Source organism: Perca fluviatilis, chromosome 16 (assembly GCF_010015445.1).
Source record: "Perca fluviatilis chromosome 16, GENO_Pfluv_1.0, whole genome shotgun sequence".
NCBI lineage: Eukaryota > Metazoa > Chordata > Actinopteri > Perciformes > Percidae > Perca > Perca fluviatilis.
This window is the reverse complement of record NC_053127.1, coordinates 29,631,869-29,651,518: the sequence shown is the minus strand read 5'-3', so window position 1 is coordinate 29,651,518 and position 19,650 is coordinate 29,631,869. Positions and strand designations below refer to the sequence as shown.

Below are 19,650 nucleotides of genomic sequence, written 5' to 3'. Positions count from 1 at the left end.
TTTTGCATGTACCTAACACTGGCTGACGTAACTGAGATCTATTGTGTATAGAAACCAACTGTTGCTGAATTGTGCAAATAGGAAACATGTTTGCATGGACATTTCAATATTCATCTTTACCACATGCAAACAGGCCTGAGGCTGATGACTGCTAGTGCATATAAACGCGGCAGGATTAACAACCCTGCATTCATTAATTCACTTTCACACGGAGCGTGAAGGACGGGTGTGCATTTAGCTTGCTTGGTGAGGATTCATTTGATGGACTTTCAGTAATTGCCAAAAACCAACAATTACTTGCCATTAGAAGCCCTGCTGGGCTCCATTATGTACAAAGTGTGAATTAATCCAGAGAATGAATAATAACCGCCGTACAATGTTGGAGTCGCACAGAACAATAGCTAATAAGCTCCGTCCAGGGTATTCCTCTGCAGGGACCTCCTACAGAACAAAGTGCTCAGACATCAGCAGTCGGCTCGGCTGCTCCAGAGGCAAAGAGGCTCATGGGGGATGACGGTGTATACGTAAACTGTAATTAACTCTCCCCAGGCCTCAGGGGGTTTTTAGGGGCAGGAGTGAGGGCGCCTCCTCCCCCTTAGGGAAGCCAGCTAAATCCTGCCAAAGAGGTGTAGATGGGAGCCAGTTCTCCTGGGCTGAGACAGCAGCAGCCTGTCACAGCAGGCTGCCATCTCCCTGACACACTACTCCCTCCAGACCAAGTCCACTGGGAGCCGGCTCTACGAGAACCTTCACCCATTAGCACTGAAAGGCAAAGTGAGGTATTAGCGACGGCAGGTGCACGTTATGTCGTAGTTAAGGGTCAGAGGAGGTAATTCCTGGTGCAAAATGACAATCGATATACGCAATAATAGCTATTGACTTCTCTGTGTGGGACAGCTTACTGGGACATCTGCCCACCTGTCAGGCACACTTTCAGGTTGAAGTGTTTTGGTAATAGTCTCTGTAAGTCGTCTTTGGGCAAGCACAAATAAGAGACGCCTCTTATAATGCAGAGGCGTCACTTTTCAATGCTAACTAATCCTTACAGAGAAACTGTATCTCTTGAATGGCAGTCTGCACACATCCCTGTTCCACACTCACGTGCATCAATGAACAAGAAAGCCCAGCAGCCCTTAAATCCATCTCCCTCGCCATGTCAATCTTCTCCACTTACAGACGCTATTACTGGTCAAGAGAGACTGCTGCTGGAAAACAACTTCACCGCAGCAGACGGGGAGAGGAGAAATTCCCAATTCTCAGGGCTCCTGCTGCACCTCTCAGTCCCTGAGGTCCACGGCTTGTTTTGAGAATGTGCTAACACGCTAAAAAAAGGAGGGTGTCTATTCTGGTCATAATGAAGACTCCAGGGCCGGGCAGAGCGCGGAAGAAGAGAAGAAGGATATACGCCAGCTTTCCTCCCACGAGGGTTCATTTGTCTTCTTCATCCCTGGAAACAAATAAGCGCAATTCCCGCTTGGGTTCCTCAAAATGTGGAGCCCTTCTGTTTCTCAATGTTTCAGTAGTATTGCGGTTTCTAACTAGTGCACGTTGCTCGGTGAAAAATAAGAGATTAGAGAATGAGGCCTGTGGTTGTGTGGGTTAGTCGGGGAGGCGAAAGCTAGAGGCCAGATTTAAGAGGTGAAGGGGGTACAGGAGGTGTGTGTGTGTGTGTGTGTGTGTGTGTGTGTGTGTGTGTGTGTGTGTGTGTGTGTGTGTGTGTGTGTGTGTGTGTGTGTGTGTGTGTGTGTGTGTGTAAGCCATTCATTAAGGCTGGATGTCAGGGGACCCAGCGAGGGGCTTAGGGGGATAACTCATTATCCCTGCATGAGCCATCTCCAACTGTTCTCACACACACACACACACACACAAAACCACCACTCCTGATTTGTATCTCCCTCCATGGTTAATGTACACTGCAGCATGTAATCATTAGATTGGCTACAACTCGGATCTGGCTGAACTGAATATAATGTGAGAACATGAAATTGTAACATAGTATGACGAATGTGGATGAACAACCTCCTCCATCCCTTGACATAGTGAGCAAAAACTGCCATAAGACGTGAGATAACAAATCATTGGTATGCAGGCCTCTTTCAAGCTCGTTTTTCATCTCACCTTTGTTGTTACTGTCCTGCAGTGGACCGCAGCTCATTAGCACCATGCAGCTGGATTTATTGTTAGCATTTTTTAATGTGCTGCTAATATCACATTGAGCCTGCAGGGATAACAGGCCTGTGTATTAGTTGGTAAATGGACCTTGATCAGCAAGGTATTTGGATTGGTACAGCCATGTGCAAGACAAATGGCTCAGATCTTTGAGTGTACTGTGCTAAGATCTACAGAGGGAGTGACAGGAGGCCTGGCAAAGTGAGACGCAGAACATTAGGAGGTTTATTATGGTGTTAGGTCATTACTGCGGAACATAAGGGGATTTATTTAGCATACTATATTTCAATGTCATCCCTGGATACAGCCTGGCCCCATATAAATGAATAACAAACAAGCGCCAACAACATCATCTTTTTAAAGCTCGACTGGCAGGCCAGCACCTGTCCTATTGAGAAATACATTAGCGCCCAACTCTCGCCAAAATCACTTTGCTAATCTCCCTCTCTCTCTTTCATGTGAGTGGATATGACAGCCTACACCCGGTCCTGGAGACATCCTGACAAATTGATGGCTGTTGAGACCTCTGTGACATCCCGAGCCTCTGCCCCTTGCCATCCTCCTCGAAATAGCACCGTGACGGCATTCTAAACCTTCACACTCATTTATGGGATTTCACCCAGGCAGTGGTCGCATAGCTCCAATTGTGTGTGTGTGTGTGTGTGTGTGTGTGTGTGTGTGTGTGTGTGTGTGTGTGTGTGTGTGTGTGTGTGTGTGTGTGTGTGTGTGTGTGTGTGTGTGTGTACTGAGCAGAGGCAAAATGCACAGAGGGCTGAGCCTGAAGCTGAGACCATGCCACTGTTTGGTCAAACAACCGGAATACAGCAGCAAGCAAATATGCTAAGCCGCAGGATATGGAAAAAGGAAATTTCTTGCAATCAGAATTGTATGTAAGCATGTAAGTATCACATATAAAATATACTTTAAGTATCAAAAGTAAAAGTTTATATTATTGACGCATTCATGTTTAAACAGCATTTTTGCTACAGACAATTTTAATAACTTTCTACACAGGTAGTAAAAGTTAAAAATGTATTCTATGAGGAAATTACAGTTTTTTTGTTGGTTTGCCTTGTGATGATCGCCAATTTCAGGTAAGCGCCTACCAGTCTTTAATGTAGCAACACATCAGTGCCTGTGACCTTAGTGTTATTAAACTGAAGAGAAGACACAACAGCACCAAAGATAGTAGCAGAACAATAGCCAGCTTTGACTGCTGACGTCTAGACGGCCATAAAGAGAAGGCAGGTCAGAGGCTGTGACAGCTGTGCAGCTGCTGACAGCATCTAGGAAACAGGTGCTAATGGGGGGTGCCTGCTCTGCATTATGGCCTCAGGGGCACCAGATGATGCAATGACAGGTAACCTCTGACTGCAGGTCTGTCCTGTACCAGTGCCATGCTGCAACCCTAGCTGTTACTGCTGTCATTATCATGTGCTGGGGACTGGGGTTTGTTCTTGTAACCAGCAACCAGACTAAGAGTCTACAGCTAGTGAGGCTGTACTTATGCACAGTGGTTCTTTGTTCCAAATTCTGATGTCAGCATGCTAACGTGCTGATGTTTATCATCTTATTTAGCATGTTAATATGCTAACATTTATTAATTAGCACTAAACACAAAGTACAGTTGAGACAATATGTCATTATTTTTTGGTCACGCACAAGTAGTGGATTCCTTAAAAACCTGACCTGATGATGGTGTTTGACGAAAAAGATAAGGGATCAACAGAGTTATTAGAGTTCACATTGAGGTTAACATAACATATCATGACAATACATCTAATATTTGTCGAGACATTTCACTCAAAACCACAAATGTCAACTTCATGGTGGCGTTAAAGGAAATGTCAAGGGATGACCTCAGTCGTGAGGATGCATCTTTTAGGAATCATGAATGTCTGTACCAAATTTCATGCCAATCCATCCAGGAGTTTTTGAGATGTTCCAGTCTGGACCAAAGTGCAGCAATGCTGTTATAGCGTAGTTAGAAAACAACAGAGGTGAGGAAAAATAAACACAGGAACATTTTGTATATCATATTAAACGTATGGATTGTGGATTTTATTTTTAATTTGCTATTTTGACTGGCAATCCAAAAGATGTACTTTAGCAGCATTTAGCTTGGTGTGAACGGGGATGGAAAATGTAGCCTGTAGGCACTGGATCTACAGCCTGGAATAAAAAAAAGAAAGAAAAGTATTTCTAAGGAGAAGCGCTGACAACTCCAAAACCCAGAGCTGTCTGTCACAGCTGACAGAGACTTTCGAAGTTGCACTCACTCACTTTCACCCCTGCAACTCTTTTTCTCTATCTGCGTCTACTATTCTCCATTCTGTTCCCTGTTGTGCGGCAGTAAGCAGAATCATGCCCAAACCTCTCACAGATCACATCGCTCTTCCAGAGGCAACAATTTTACCACAGTCTAGCCGACACAGTGCATTTGTAGAAAACTGCACCACGATGCCGGTGAATCGTAACAAACTATTTAATTCGGTCCAGAGAAATTCTTCTAAAAACTGTGTGGGCCGGTGAGGCTGGACTTGGAGCAGCAGGTAAACAATGGCGGGGTTGTTGGCAGGAGGCTACAATTTCCTGTCCTTCATTTTGTCCTCTTCCCTCTGCACACATCATCATCATCACACTGCTTCTCCTCAGAAAACAGACAGTTAAACAGAGGGAGACAGACTGTTTGCTCAAGTTGAATCAATTAAAGTGCACACTGTGCTGAATAAGGATTTGTGGCCCTCATTAAAAATTCCATCTTGCGTTGTCTCAGTAAACATTAATTACAATCAGGATCTCTGTGCTGAGCTGGGCTTTCGGAAGCTGGCGGAATAAAATCCGCCTTAAAAATATTCACAGTCCCCAGTTATGCACAATGTTTAAAAAGACAGTTTCCCTCAGGCCTTAGTCTGGAAACCATTTAGTCCCTGAAAAAAAAGAAAGGAAAACACCGCAAACTCGTTCCTCTTCTATCTCCATATTTAGTTTGACAACAGAATTAGAGTTGTAATTGAGCAGCAAGTGTTGACAGCGGTCTGACCTCAGGAGTGGTTTAGACAGCATATGTCTAAACCACTCCAGAGGGACCAGGCTGTTTATTTGTTCTTAATGAAGCCTGCAGTCACATTAATGGCAGACAACTTTAACAGATCTCCCTCCCACACAGAAGAGAACAACAAACAGCAGGCCGCTCCTTTCTGTCAGAGCTCGCTCTCACTCCATCGTGTCCTCGCTACATAACACACTGCCCTTCCTTTTTGTGTTTGTCTTTGAAACAACTTGCCAGTTCATTAAGTACCACTACACATTGTAATGTAGTGCAACACAATTGCCCTTTAATGAGTACTACCTGTGTGAAACTTGCAATGATCACACACTCAGGGCAGGCTGTCTTTCTCCAGTTTGTCTCTTTCTTCTCAGGAAGCTCAGTGGATAATACCCTGGAGTTCACATTAGTGGACGACATCTGAGCTCAACTTTCACGTCTGTGGGACTGGAAGACGTTCTAACACTCCTCTCTGGTACCCGAAGTGGAGACAATCCATGTCGCCCGAGTCTGCACATTAACCAAGGGATTCATTTCCTTGACTGCAGAGACACCGCCCCACAATGCACCTCTGCAGAGGTATTACATGACTGTCAGTTTGGAGTCTTGCTTAGAAGGTGGTTAATTGGTTAAAAGCTATAGGCAAATGTTTACAAATGTAATGTTGAGTAGAAGAGCTAAGACTTGCACTTTGGTCTGGTATCAGTTCACAGAGAAGATGTGTCGGTAACCTTAGCTGGGGAGGCTTTCTCCCTGATCTCATAGTCAAAGCCTCCAGAGGATCTCCAGTCTATTAGCTCCTTATCCCTCCCTTCTCCAGCTCGGAAGACTCTAACAGCATTAACTGCTCTGAGAGCAGTAACACCACACTGTGTGATACCCTCTTGTGTCTCCAGAGTGTTGGAGCACCTCGCAGCAATGAGTTCACAGCTCGCAGGCATGCATGTTGGACATGCCCCAGATAGGAGCTCAGGGCACTGGGGCCTGACAATGATGGACGCTCCCCTGCTGGCCCTCCCAGACTCTCTCTGTCATGTCAGCAGCTCTCTAAAGCTAGAGCCCAGAGAGAGGTGTTGGGTTACACTGCCTGGGCTTCCCGCCGTGTGGAGGGTCTTGGACTGGAGCTGTTTTATTAGTGCTAGACTCCCAGGGGTGGCTGGGGAAGGGGAGTGGGAAGCTAAACAGAAATAAAGGTGGGGTTAGGTGAACGGGCCAATTATTCTGGCTGCGAGAGCATGATCTGTGAGATTCAGTGATAACACCACAGCGTGCTGATATCCTATCGCAGTAACTCAAACCGCCGCTTTAACAAGCGGTGATTGAGCAAAAGGCCATAAGGAGGCGGGAGGCGGGGGAGAGTCGTTAAATCGCCCCTTTTAACATCTATATTTGATGCCTGTCTCGTTTGGTTGATGAATTTTGTATTACAAGTTGTGAAGTCAAAGCAAGAGCGAACCTAAATATAAATAGTGTGTGTATATGCAGTGATGTCAGAAGTGTGGTGTGTGCACTTAACCCAGACATAAACCCCTGACTCCTCTTCGAAGATAGACTGTATGCGACTGTGATCCTCTGTGAAATTGTAGCAATCTGGGGGTAATTGGGCTTAGTAAGCCACTGAATGTTCTGACAGATGCAAGGCCATAGAAGAGCGGCTGCCAGACCACCGAGGACACACACACACACACACACACACACACACACACACACACACACACACATTTACAGTACAACCGAGTGCAAGAGAGAAAGGGAGGAGGAGGGTAACACAAGTGACGGAAAAGACTAGAAAGGGAAAGAAATTTGCTCTGTCCTGTCTCCTACCTTCGCTAGTATCCATCCGTACTCCATTCATACTCTGTCCGGTAGAGCCAACGTGCTCTGTCTCGTCTCTCTCGTCATAATGAAGCCATTTACTAACAGAGAGCTGCAGCGACGGCACTCTTCCACCCACAGTAGCTCTGATTACAGCTGCTCCTGTAATGGCTCCTAACTGGTTTCGCTCTCACCCTACGAGCATGTGGAGAATCTGCTGTCTTAGACAGCTCCCGAGGCCTCAATGTTTGGACACCTTGCCTCCCCCCCCCAAAAAAAAACACCATCACCATCTTTTACGTGCACATGAGGATGTGCCGGTGGGATCAGTGGCAGCAGGGTGTCCCATTTCCAGCTCGCCTTTAGAGAACAAATCTTTATATATCCCTGAGGGTGTGAGGTCAGTGTGGAGGGAACGTAATGGGAGAAGTGCTGGGTCAGGGACTCGACGACGGCATGCTGGCACAGGTGACCACCAGAATGGGTTGGGTGCAAAGCCGGTCAAGGGGCCAGACTCCTCCTGCCTTGGACCTGTGCAGAGCATCCCTCATGGGGGCACTGGTTGCCCGCGGCTGACAGATCCTCTGCGGGTTCGGCTGTCGTGCCCAGGCTCACTGAGGCTTTGAAATAACAGCAGCGGGTCATGAGGATCCATCCAGTCCACAGCAATTGGTCGGTGCACACTGTCACAGTGGTGTAAAACTACACCGAGAGACAAGGCAGCTGTGGAGCGAGCCACAACCATTTGACCTCAAACATGTCACATGTACGTAGACCGGCTGATGGGACCTCTCACAAGGCCTGATAGCTCTACTAGTGAGGAGTGAGAAATGGTAGGTGTTCATTCTTTGTGTGTGCGTCGTTCCCTGGAGAGAGGCACAGAAGTCTCTGGTTGAGGATATGAGAAGCTTGCTGACATGTACTGTGGGCCTCTCAGCAGCCCCTACACTCGGTCACCCCTGCCAGTTCAACATCATAGCAGTGTGCACGTTTGACCAATAACAAAGTACCACTGTGGATTCAGCCAGTGTGCTAAAGTGCTCACCAGGTTTTAGAGTGTGCGCATCTTCAGTGATTGTTCTCCCTTTCTTCTAAATCATTTAATAACAGGTCAGACTAAAACACATTGTATGTATCCTTGAGTTCTAAAAAACATGCCGACTGTACTGTATTCCCCTCCTCATGAAAGAATTGCAAAATCACATTTTTTTAAATGGATTTCAAATCAATCATTGTTTACATCCCTTTTTGCTACAGTAGCTTGCAGTTTTCATCTTTACTGCCCTCATGGGCCAATATATGTCGATCAGCAGAATGCCATGAACCCGGCAGCAACCGAGGCCTCATAAAAACATTGCTCCATAGCCCTAGCAGTGATCAAAAACTCAGTCGCACAGGGTACCTTTAAGAGGTAGTGTTTGCTACCTGAAGTAAAGAGTGTAGAGTGCCCACATCCTAAAAAAACTTCTACAATACAGGTGTTGGGTGAAAAAATAAAAATAAACTGAAATCATTAGTACAATGATTTAGTTGTTTGGCAAATGGATGTACCGTGCACCCTGTAACCCTGTGTGTGAGGTGGTGAGTGGGAATAGGGTATTAACCTTGTTAAAAATCAATAAAACATATTTACAAAAACAAAAAAAACATACTGAAGGCACAATTTTCAGATCTTCGCTGTGAAATGACAAAGTTCTGTTAGATCAAAACATTGCTTTGTTAAATGTATATGCTCGGAGGTACAGTATCAGTACAATGTGCAGATCCTGCGAAGTGCAGACAACTGTTCTACAACTTGTTTATAATTTGAAATCCCTCGTCCTCGCATCATTCTATGTGCAGACATTTACAGCTGAAAGCCATTGCAGACCACAACTTGAGGCATAAACCGTCATTGACTCCCACTCGAAAATAAAAGCGCTTAGTATGCTCCCTGCCATTGCGCAGCCCAGCTGCTTTGATATGCATTTCTGCTCCAGGCTGGACAATAGAACTGTGTCTGTCTCTTTCTTATTTTTGTGTTGAATTTCACCAAGGTGACTAGCCAATCTCGGCCTATCCTTCAATAAGACAGGGTGCTTTTGAAATTCAAGCAGAATTAGGCGACGGGCAAAATGCTTTGACTAGAGGTTGGTATGTGATGGGAATTCTAAGATAATGCTGTTATGATCCGCCATTGACTTGCGCTCCTGGCCTAAACACACCTCATATCCTGCAGTATCACCCAACGGGTGCAATGCACAGGCACCTTTTCAGCACAGTGTCGGAACAATGTTAATTAAACTATCGTGTCAAATCACTAACCCAGAGCAAAAAAGAAATGAGTCAGAAAACAACCACCAGAATATCAGAATACTGAAAGTTCAGCACAACTTAAGCATGTCACAACAGACTGGCTGGCACTGCAACATGTGTTTCTTGTCAGTCACTGTGGCAGCTCAGAGGAACAATAGACAATAGCCTGTTGAGCCAACAAACTTCAAACACAGACATGCTTAAATCTCAATTACAGTCACATGCTCATAAAAACCCACACCCACTCATAAACACCTTCTCTCACTCTTTTTCTCTCACTCACTCACTCACTCACTCTCTCTCTCTCTCTCACACACACACACACACACACACACACATACACACACTCTACCAGTCAACAGGTCCAACGTGACTCTGGTTGAGGCTCATTGTACTGCAGCTCTACTGTATGTCCGCTGCCTGGATGTTTTCTAGTGTTGTCCTGTCCTCCATGAAGCCCTGTCAGCCTGTCAGCTAAGCCCAACGGACTGTACCAAACCAGCCCACGGGGATGGGGGGTGTTTGGTTAATTGTACAGCTGGCTCCTCTGAGGTGATAGACAGCCTTGGCTCTATCCTTCTTTCTTTTGAGACTCTCCAATTGCATCAATGGGTGTTGATGCTCTGCTCACCCATTATAGTGTAGAAAAAGCCCTCTTTCTTTCTCGCTCCTGCTCCCCCCCCTCTCTCTCTCTCTTCAGCCAGGAGGCAGAGTATGAGAGTAACTGGCTTGCAGCAATAAGGAGAGTGACAGCTCAAGCTGACACGCTGACACCACCATGATTTCACCGGGGAGAGAGGCATGGAGGGCTGGAAAGAGAAATCTGTCCCCAGAGAGTCATCAGTCTTGGCCTCTTTCACTCTCTTTCAAATGGGGCCAACTGGTTTTACACACATACACGGCTGCTTGCAAGGATCAAATTCAATACAGCCTACCCCGAGTGTTCAAGCGGTAAAAGAAAAACTCATTCCAGAGGGGAAAGAATGCATGGATCAAATGTCTGAAAATCTGGTGAAGTATCAATTTGCATGTAGCCTTTTCTCTTTTTAAATCTTCTCCGGCGTTACAGGAGCGGCCGACGCGTCTACGTGCATGTGAGTGCGAGCGTGTCAAGTGCCGTCTCATTACCCCCTTGCTCAGGTTTCATTGCAGTCGGATTAGCGGGACACCCGGGGCAGAAACGAAGCTGTTAATGGCCGTCTCTCCTCTCCTATCCACTTGTACTCCCCCTCCCTTCCCTCTAGCCTGGAAATGCTGTGTGGTCTGTTGATGTGGTGGTAAACCTAGCCATCGCTCACAAAAGTGGAAGCGGGTAGATGCAACCAGGGCTAAATTCTCACCCTCTTATCTTTGCTCACACCCCTCTTTTTCAGGAAACCTCAGTGCAGCCACATCAACATGCTTTTCAAAATAACACCACATATTAACTGAGAGCTGTTGGCAAGCTTCAGGGTGATGAGCTATGGCTGTGGGGCTGCAATACTTGGCGGGTTAGTCTAGGGGAGGCTGGTTGGGATTTGAGCTGTTTATTTGAACTGCACCGTCGTCCAAACAGTCAGCTGCCTCTCTGCTCCCTCGTCAAGCCTCGGAGCTTAAGCTGGGATTGTGTTGTTGGTGGGGAGAGAACAACTTGATATCCCCCTTTGGGCATCGGGCCGCCCTGAGCTTGGGTTACTTTAAGGGAACAATGCGGCCTCTGTCCGCGGCCTCCTACTCGGCGAAGACGGGGGCTCAGACAGGCTCGCTAGTGTCAGGCATGGCCAGGGGGTTCATACATCACATCACCACACTGAACACTAACTGAGCGTAGGGTTTAGGGAAAAAGCTTCCAAACACGGCTTCCCAGCTTTGAGCCTCTAAATGGCTCAGCAGAGCCCCCGTCTCAGCAAGCTAAGAGCTAAACCAGACGTTTGCTCTTGGCTTGAAAGGCCTGAAAAGCAATCCATTCTGAGATTTTGGTTTTTGTACAACAGTGTTTACAGTAAAACCTAACACGTGGAATAAAGACGGGATGCTGGAACCCCGAAATCAAACAGCCCCCTCCAGGAGCAGCTTAATCTGTAACAGATGGTGACAGTCCGATGGACGTTGATGGGTTTGGGCAGCCTTCTAAGAATGGTGGCCAAAAGCCAGAGATGATGCACCAAAGAATAGAGATAAAATGGAACATTATGTTACACTTTTTTTATATCAAATGCACATGTTTTCAAATGTCTTTATCCTTTATCTTGTCCTTTATCTTTACACACGGGTGCACATCACCCACCACAAATTAACCATGTCCTCTCCACCTGCTCTACTCAAAAGTCTCAACCTAGCTTGAGATCACACCTAACACCAGGGGGCGATGTTACACTAAAGGTCGGCCCCATCACATCTTCCCAGCACTCCTAGTTGTAGTCAGTAGCCTGTGGAAATGGGCTGAGACAAACGAAAGCCAGGCAATGTGTGTGCAGAGCAAGAACACATGCAAGGGATCTGAAAACGTCTGCTAACAAACCAGGATCCTGCTCTATAGTCCTCTCTAATCTGCCCTGCGGCTCATCAGGGCTTTTTTTCTGCCCTGCATATTTATGAGGCTCAGAAAGGGTGAGAGGGGAAAAAAAGATAACCTCTTTTCTTGTGGGAGCAATTAAAGCCTTGCTATCATTAATCCTGCTCAGAGTCCTCATGCTCTGTCTCGGCTTTTTGTGTTTACACTTTCATTTCCACAGTACTGACCCTCGTATGGCACTGCAGGAGTGGAGACACAGACTCCTTTTCCCAACCTTTTCCCTTTTAAAAAACAAACAAAAAACAAACACCGCAGGTTTAAGACGGCAGACACAAAGTCAATCCTTATACAGGATTCCTACACTAACAGTTGAGGATTACACAGATTACAGCATTGGTCATTTATTTGTAAAATTATAAACATAAACCTTAAACATGATGGCAACGCCTTGCAGTGTCTGTAGAGTCCAAAAACTATTTAATGCTTAACATTTAAACATCGGTGGCCTTCTGGCATTGGTGGCCTTCTGGCATTGGTTTATCCGATAAACTCTCCATGGCCATATAATCCAAAATGGGTGGCGCTATAAACTTTGCTTATCAGGGGTATTTATTATTATTTTTCAAAGACAGACCAAATCCTACTTCATGCTGCTCAAAGCAACACCAACACCTCTAGGGTGAATCGTTTCCCAGTGAACAGTTACGTCTTATCTGCTGTGTTAATCCCATCTCTTTTTAGTGCATGTGTCTGCAAAGCTGCTATGCTGCATTTCTGGGACACATGCCCTAAAGTTATTCACCAGGAACAAAATTTGTTTGCTACAATGAGGCAGCAACAGTTACTTTAAAACACTGAGATTTGGAGAGGTGGTGAGGTGGAAATGACTGGAGGAGTGGACCTTGAGAAGGAGAAAGGCAGAGATAGAAGAGTAGATGGTTCCAGACCAGCACTCCTGCTGTTATGCATGCACACGTGTGCTCACACTCTAATGTTCACATACACCTCTAAGCCACCATGAGGCCTCATACAGCAGTCTGCTCACTCTCCCTCTTTGGCAATGTCACCTCTACCACAGGGACCAAAGACTGACACAGGCATAATTGGCCTGAACACACCAACAGTGCACTGGGAATGGCTGGGTCTTGATAAGTGGTGTGTGTGTGTGTGTGTTCGGCTGGTGTTTTGACCCTGTTAATGCTGCGAAGTTGGCAGGAGAGTGGCTGTTGTCACTTTGGATCAGTGGATGCTGGTGAAGGACCTCTCCTGGGAAGAGACTGGTGCTTTCAACACCTCCATCCACTTCCACTGGTCCATCGTCAACATATGTCAAGGACATGGTGACAGTAAAACACCTAAAAAAATGCATCATGCTTGCTTTCAAAAATACTTGTGTATTTATCTGTTTGCTTACAGGACCAGCAGCTTTGTCACAACCATACATTTTAAAATAAAACTGCATGTAGTAGAAGCCAAAACATCTAACAACATTTTAATCAGCAAAGACAAAGAAATATTGTGTCTTTATCATTATAATCCTCAATATTGTCTTGGTAGCCAAGCCAGATTTCTGAATAAACTGAGCATGCTTACATAAATCCTTCTACTTTACCTAGAACAACAAAAAAATATGCCACAGAGCGTTCCATAGAGACCTGAGAGAAAGAGACATGTACAGTATACAGTTGCTCGCCATTCAACCCTGACTGGCTGCTAAACCGCCAAATATCTCAGTGTGGCAGACACAAGGGGGCCAGCAGGAAAACTAAGACCTTTCACTTTGATCTCTGGAGTGCAGCCCATTTAAATGTTTGTGTTTGAGATGTAGACCTTTAATTTTGGCCTGATGGGTTCCAGGCTCTTTGGGTTTAGCGTGGCATGTCGGATATCGGAGTGTTTACACAGTCTCCCTCCAGCTCTCCTGGTGCTGAAATAAGTGCATTAAGATGGATGGATTTACTTAGTCTCTAACCTCGCGACTCGGGGAACAAACTCTGAATGACCTCTTTGTGTTGCTGGAGTGGAGGGCAGGAGACTGGCCCACACTGCTGTATGTGTGTGCACCAACAGACCCATTCACAACATCTCCTTAAAAGTGATCCTCAATCAACAAGCTTCTGCCAAGTGGGCACCAACTAGACCCGTGGTCTCACATTCAGCATTTACGTGACTGAGGTATCTGCCAGATATTCCAGAATAGGACCTGATTGCATATGCTATGACTGTAACAGGTGACGGAGGAGAAAAAGACAACACCAATTGTGGTTAAAAAAAATATTAATCAGGATATACGGTGGTCTGATTGTGCTCTTTCTTGGCTACAAACCTGACTGACAGAATCACTTAGTATAGTCTATTTGTTAGGCTAAAACTAAACAAAGAAGTCTGGAAGACCAACCCTTTGTAGCTTAGACCAAGAGTAATGGGATCAATACGTTGAAATGTGATGATTTTGAAATATGTACAGTTGGAAATGTTGCCATATTTCTCTGCCTGCGGGCAGACGGTAAATGTGAGCTGTAGACATGGGGGCTGGGCCGTTGTTTGCCACAGCGAGGCAGTAAATCAGCCAGGGCTATCCTTGATTTGTTAACCTTTGTTTGGCTGTGTCAGCAGATGAGGCATGGCTTGAGCGGCCCCTTTCATGCTCATGAAATACAGCCTTTCTCTCTGTGGTTACAGCCATGGAGAGGAAGAGCGCGGGGGGAGGGGGGGGAGGCCTTCCCTCTATGCAGCACAGGATATTGAGCTTCCTTTACCCCTTAGAGAAACATTAGATGCTCCTAGCAGGGGATGAGTAACCAACAGAAGCAAAGACCACTGGGGGAACGCCTGGAGTCTGCTTCAGTGATGCATCATTCAGACTCAAATCCTTCAGATCCATGTCTTATTTCTAAAAACATGCAGGGTTATTAAATATCAAAAGAGCATTTTGATTTGAATTAAAGCTTGTGTTTGAGCCAAAACAACACCGCTTTATTCCAGCAGTTGTGTCTGGAGGGTGGAGGCAGCGACCTCTCTGTGGCCTCCCGGCTCCTGGCGGGAAAAAAAAAAAAAGAGACCGTCCTTGACTGCACCGGTTCATCAGGCCAATGGTAGTCAGGTCATCTTTCCACTGTGCATAAGGTCAAGTTCCACAGGCCGCCCTGATTCCCTGACACACAAACCCACACGACGACCGAGGTCAGCACAGGGGCAGCGCAGGGAGCTTGGGGCAGAAACCAACACTGGTGCTGTGAAAGGCCAACCTTCTCTTTCCAGTCCGCTGAATGAGTTAGGGAGCTGCCTGGGTGATTTGTGCCGTGATTGTTGCTCTCTATATCACTTGAGATTACAGCAGGTGGCGGTCCACAGCCTGGAAGTACACACAGCTCCATCACCAGTCCACCTCTCAGGAAACATAGAGAGAATGAGGCGGAGAGAAAAACAAGCTCTCAGCTCCCTCCCACACAGCAGTAATACACTCACAGGCAATTTCGCTGCCAGCGGAGCTCTCTATGACAATCCGGGGAGCTCTTCAGCTCTGATATCTGCCACAAAAGTTCACCTCCGCTTTTCTCTTTACACTATTTTTTTTAACAATGCCATCAGCACTGCCAATTACACCTTCCGCATCGCACATTATTCTCTCCCCTGGTGACAGACGCACTCAAGCCCAACACACTTCACAGGCGGCGCTCTTCACGCTGGCGGCAGCCCCGGGTCTCACTGTAGCACCGCTTCATTTCCACATTAACTCCAGTAAAGCATGGTGAAATCAGTGTTGTGCAAGAGGGGAGGGGGGAGGGGGAGGGGGGGGGGGGTTGAGAATCACTACACTGTGCACCTCAATTCACCCCCGCACTGAACATCGTAGACACAGCTGCATGAGGGACTAGCTTCTTCAATTTATCTACCAAATGAAAATCTACAGTGCTCATTCGCTACACGCTTAAAGATGCTTAATGCTTAAAGATTGTAGCATTACTTATTCCATTGTCTAGTTTTTGCAGTTTTAGTCCAAAACATCTTTTCTATTCTAAATAGATTCCACACACCAGACTCCACAGTTCACCGATTAGAACATTTTCAAGCCTACTCTTGATAAATGCCACTGTGGAGCTTTTTAAATGTCATCCAGCATTATCCTAATCTTCGCTCAACAAACAATGCGCAGTGAGCTTAGTCTCTGCTCACCAATGACTGCGCCGAGTCCCTGGGACAGCTTGTGGATTGACAATATCATAAAGGATGGGAATGTACCCGGGTGACAAGACATTACCGCCCTGGGACACAGCTTTAATCATTTGATAGATCTGTCTGCGGGCCTTTGTGGTGACACGGTTTGTCATCCTCAGTATCAGCGCAGCCCAGCACTACAATCCACTCCCTGGACAGCAGTCAAAGCCTTAATAAGGCTTGGTTACCGATTTCTACCTGCGGCGCCTTGGAAACAACTAAGACTTTATTTCACTGGTGGCAAATAGACTACACCACGTCTTTTTTTGACTGGTGCTTACTCTCCTGCAGAGCAAATGAATCAGGTTAGCTGGCTGACACCTGCAGGCACATTGACAAGCGCGGTAATTAGAGCTAACATTTAATGACTCTTAGTTAATGGAATCCATTCCTGGCTAAACTGAACCCAGAGTGAGCAGGAAGGAGGCAGAAAAACAGCAGTGAGTGATGCTGACTTCAAGCTCCACATTAGACAACTATGCAGAGTTGACACCGACGGCCCCGAGGTGAAGCCGACACAAGAGGGGAAGAAAACAAATCAACGTCTGATAACACAAAAGCCACATTCTCATCAGATGGATTTTCTTTTTAAAATGCAGTGTAGGCCTCGGGCGGAAAGGGGGAAAAAAAACATCATGGCTCTTGAGCATGAAAAAAATACACTAGTAATTACTGAGTAGGTGAGAAGGCTGTGAGATTAAAAGATGAGGGACCAGCACTAAGTCTTCAAAGAGACCTGAGGTTGCCCTGGGCTCGTTTCTAGTCTTGCTGCAGAGAATAAAAGCCAACAGTCAGTCATTACCAAAGCTACACATCAGCAGCTGAATTACAATGGCCTTCTCATACCTTGGCTTAAGGTATATTCATGTGTCTAACTTTTGTCCCAATCAGCCACATTGTTATTAATAATAATAATACAGTCTGAATTAGGTTTTTGGCTCATCTACCAAGAATAATATACTTTCTGTCATAGAAATATCAAGCTGTTTGGTATATTCTTATGCAAACAATAAAGCCTGATTTATTCTTCAAAAACCTGTCTTTTCCCAGCATTTGATATTTGGCATGTTTACGACATTTTTCTGAATTGTGAGTAAAGCTGTATTCTTACGCCACTGTCTTTAGATTTCAACACCTGCAAACTATCGATTAACACGTGCAAGTTGCTCTTCCGCGTCAAGGTTATAATTTCACTGATGTGGACAGCAGCCATTGCTACATAAACTAGCTGTTGCTTTGTTTGGGAGCTGTTTTTGCTATCATGGCCTGCCGAGGCTTTACTCAGCCTCAGGCTGAACCCTACAGCCCAAAGAGCACTTTATGTGTATCAACAAGAAAGCGCACGAACAGTCAAACAAACTGAGTCTTTTTGCATATGCCTTTTGGCAAATATTGACACTCCTCGTCCCATAAACGAGCCTCTCTCCGCTTATCTGTTGGCGCTGTTGCTTATACTGGGGTTTGGTTGCATTGGAGTAATGGTAAACCCCTCCAACAAAAACCCACCCGACTCTTTGAATCTCAACACCACTCTCCATTAAAATACCAGTGGTCCCGGTTCCCCCTGCACCTGGATTCTTTTACTGGCCTTTAGCAATAGCGGCAAGCATTAGCATATGGCAGGAGAGGAGGAGGGGACAGAGATGGTAAAAGGAAAGAAAAGAGGGGCTATTTAAATGGGAATAGGGGCCAATAGAGTGGACTATCATGCAGCAGAGAGAAAGCGTATTTTGTGTACTGTTTCCCCAGTCAGGTCCTTTCATAGAGGGCGAGAGAGGGGGGGCCCTCTGTTGATTTAGGCTGAACAAAGGGGGCCTTAATCCTTTCAAGGGAACCAAATCAGTCCACAGAGAAGCACGTTCAAAAGGAAACCTCCCTGTCAAGCATGGCCATTGAGCCCTCCCAATGGACGCCACAAATCAAGCCCTGGAGGGAATCAAAGGCCAGAATGTGGGAAATGTGTTTGGAGGTCTGTGTGGCGGAGAGTGCAGGGCTACGAGGAAGAGAGAGAGAGCGAGACAGAGAGAGGGGTGGGGGGGACCTCTCATCAGCAATAGTCCCTGTTCCTGCCTCAGCCCTGAAGGGATCATAACCCTCGTCTGCGAGCCTCCGTCCTGCCCTGCATGGTAACTCACCCCCATTACAGAGGAATGTCCATTCACGCGGGGCACCTCCATTATCCCCGAGCCAGAGAAAATGGGGCTGCTTTTAACAGCAAATTAGTGACTTGATAATGAGGTCACATGTGGTGTTGGCACACTGAGGCCATAAACAGATGCCTCTCCTGCACTTACTTCAGTCCCTGCAGCATTAGTACATCCTCCTCCTCCTCCTCCTCTGGCTGCAGCACAAGCCCTGGTGCATCTCAGCACATTTGCAACAAAGTGTCACCAAAACATCTTACATATATGTAACGACAACAACCTAAATGACCTTTTGAGTTTGCACACTTTAATGATTCCATCTCATGAAACACTGGCAGAGAGATTTTCATGTCTGCTTGTCGAGAAATATATATATATATATATATATATATATATATATATATATATATATATATATATATATATATATATATATATATATATATATACTGTGCACCTTGGGTAAATTGAATCAGCTTTGTGGGTGTGATGTGTTATTGCTGTTGCATTATCTTAAACCACCGTACATAAACATGACAATCGCCACACTGGGACAATGCATACCAGTTTGAACATGGTATTGACATTTCAGCACGGTAAAATGAAAAAATGTCTGTACCTTTAACTGCAGCTGTGCTGAAAAATTTCTCTGAGCTGGCATCGGAGACCTGGAAAAGAGGAGATTGGAATTAAAAATATAACACAGTACTATATCATTTTCCACCAGTATGTCCAAACCCGCTGCTAGATAGCACGTCTGGGGACAGTGCAGAGCAAAGACTGCTGACTGAGAGGATAGTATTAGATTATGGTAAATAATTATTACACTTACATCACCACACTTTCCTTTTAAGGGGTAAACCTTAATGCTGAATTCACCTCGATGTGGTTTAAATATAGGCTATATCTAATGATTTGTACTTGATCTGTGCTCCCAATTTTTAACAATCTTCAAGATCAAAATGTAATTCATTTTAAGCCAAGACACATATCCAGTGTCAGTATCCTGTCATGGCCAAAATGATCTCTATCATTTTTTGGGTAACCTAAAGCCCCCCCCAAAAAAAAACCCCCCTCTTTTTTTTTTCTTTTCCCCCTTTTTTCTGCCCCACCCCCCCCCTCCTCTCTGCACAGCACCAACTGCATCGCTCATAGGTGCCGTGATGATGGGATTTAAACATGAATAACAAAAGTCTTTTATAGGTGAAAATACTGAGTCGCAGATTAAATATATTTCACGACATTTAGGTGAAAGATTAATGTATTTCAAAGTGACGAAAGAAACAGGACAATACCCGCTGAGCTGCACATGACACAGGTTTCTCTGAATACATTTTTTTATTTTTTTATGCTAAATTCGGAACAACAAAAAAATGTGGTTAATGGGTAGCAGGGTTCCATTTCCTTGTGATATAATAACCTTATAGGCGTCCGGTGACAGCTTAAGTATGCGGCTCATGGCTGTT

The 19,650-nt window shown here is 45.6% G+C and overlaps 1 protein-coding gene across 20 annotated transcripts in view; it reads right to left on the bottom strand.

The window, feature by feature from the left end:
* Positions 1-19,650, bottom strand: part of auts2a (activator of transcription and developmental regulator AUTS2 a) — a 365,948-nt gene that overhangs the window by 31,971 nt on the left and 314,327 nt on the right. For 19 of the 20 annotated variants that reach the window (XM_039778696.1, XM_039778692.1, XM_039778695.1 and 16 more), the window contains one exon: positions 18,804-18,852. In XM_039778696.1, coding sequence (XP_039634630.1) covers positions 18,804-18,852 — 49 coding nt within the window. Of the gene's footprint in view, positions 1-7,042; positions 7,213-18,803; positions 18,853-19,650 lie in introns of those variants that run through there. The other variant, XM_039778711.1, reaches the window with a different exon arrangement.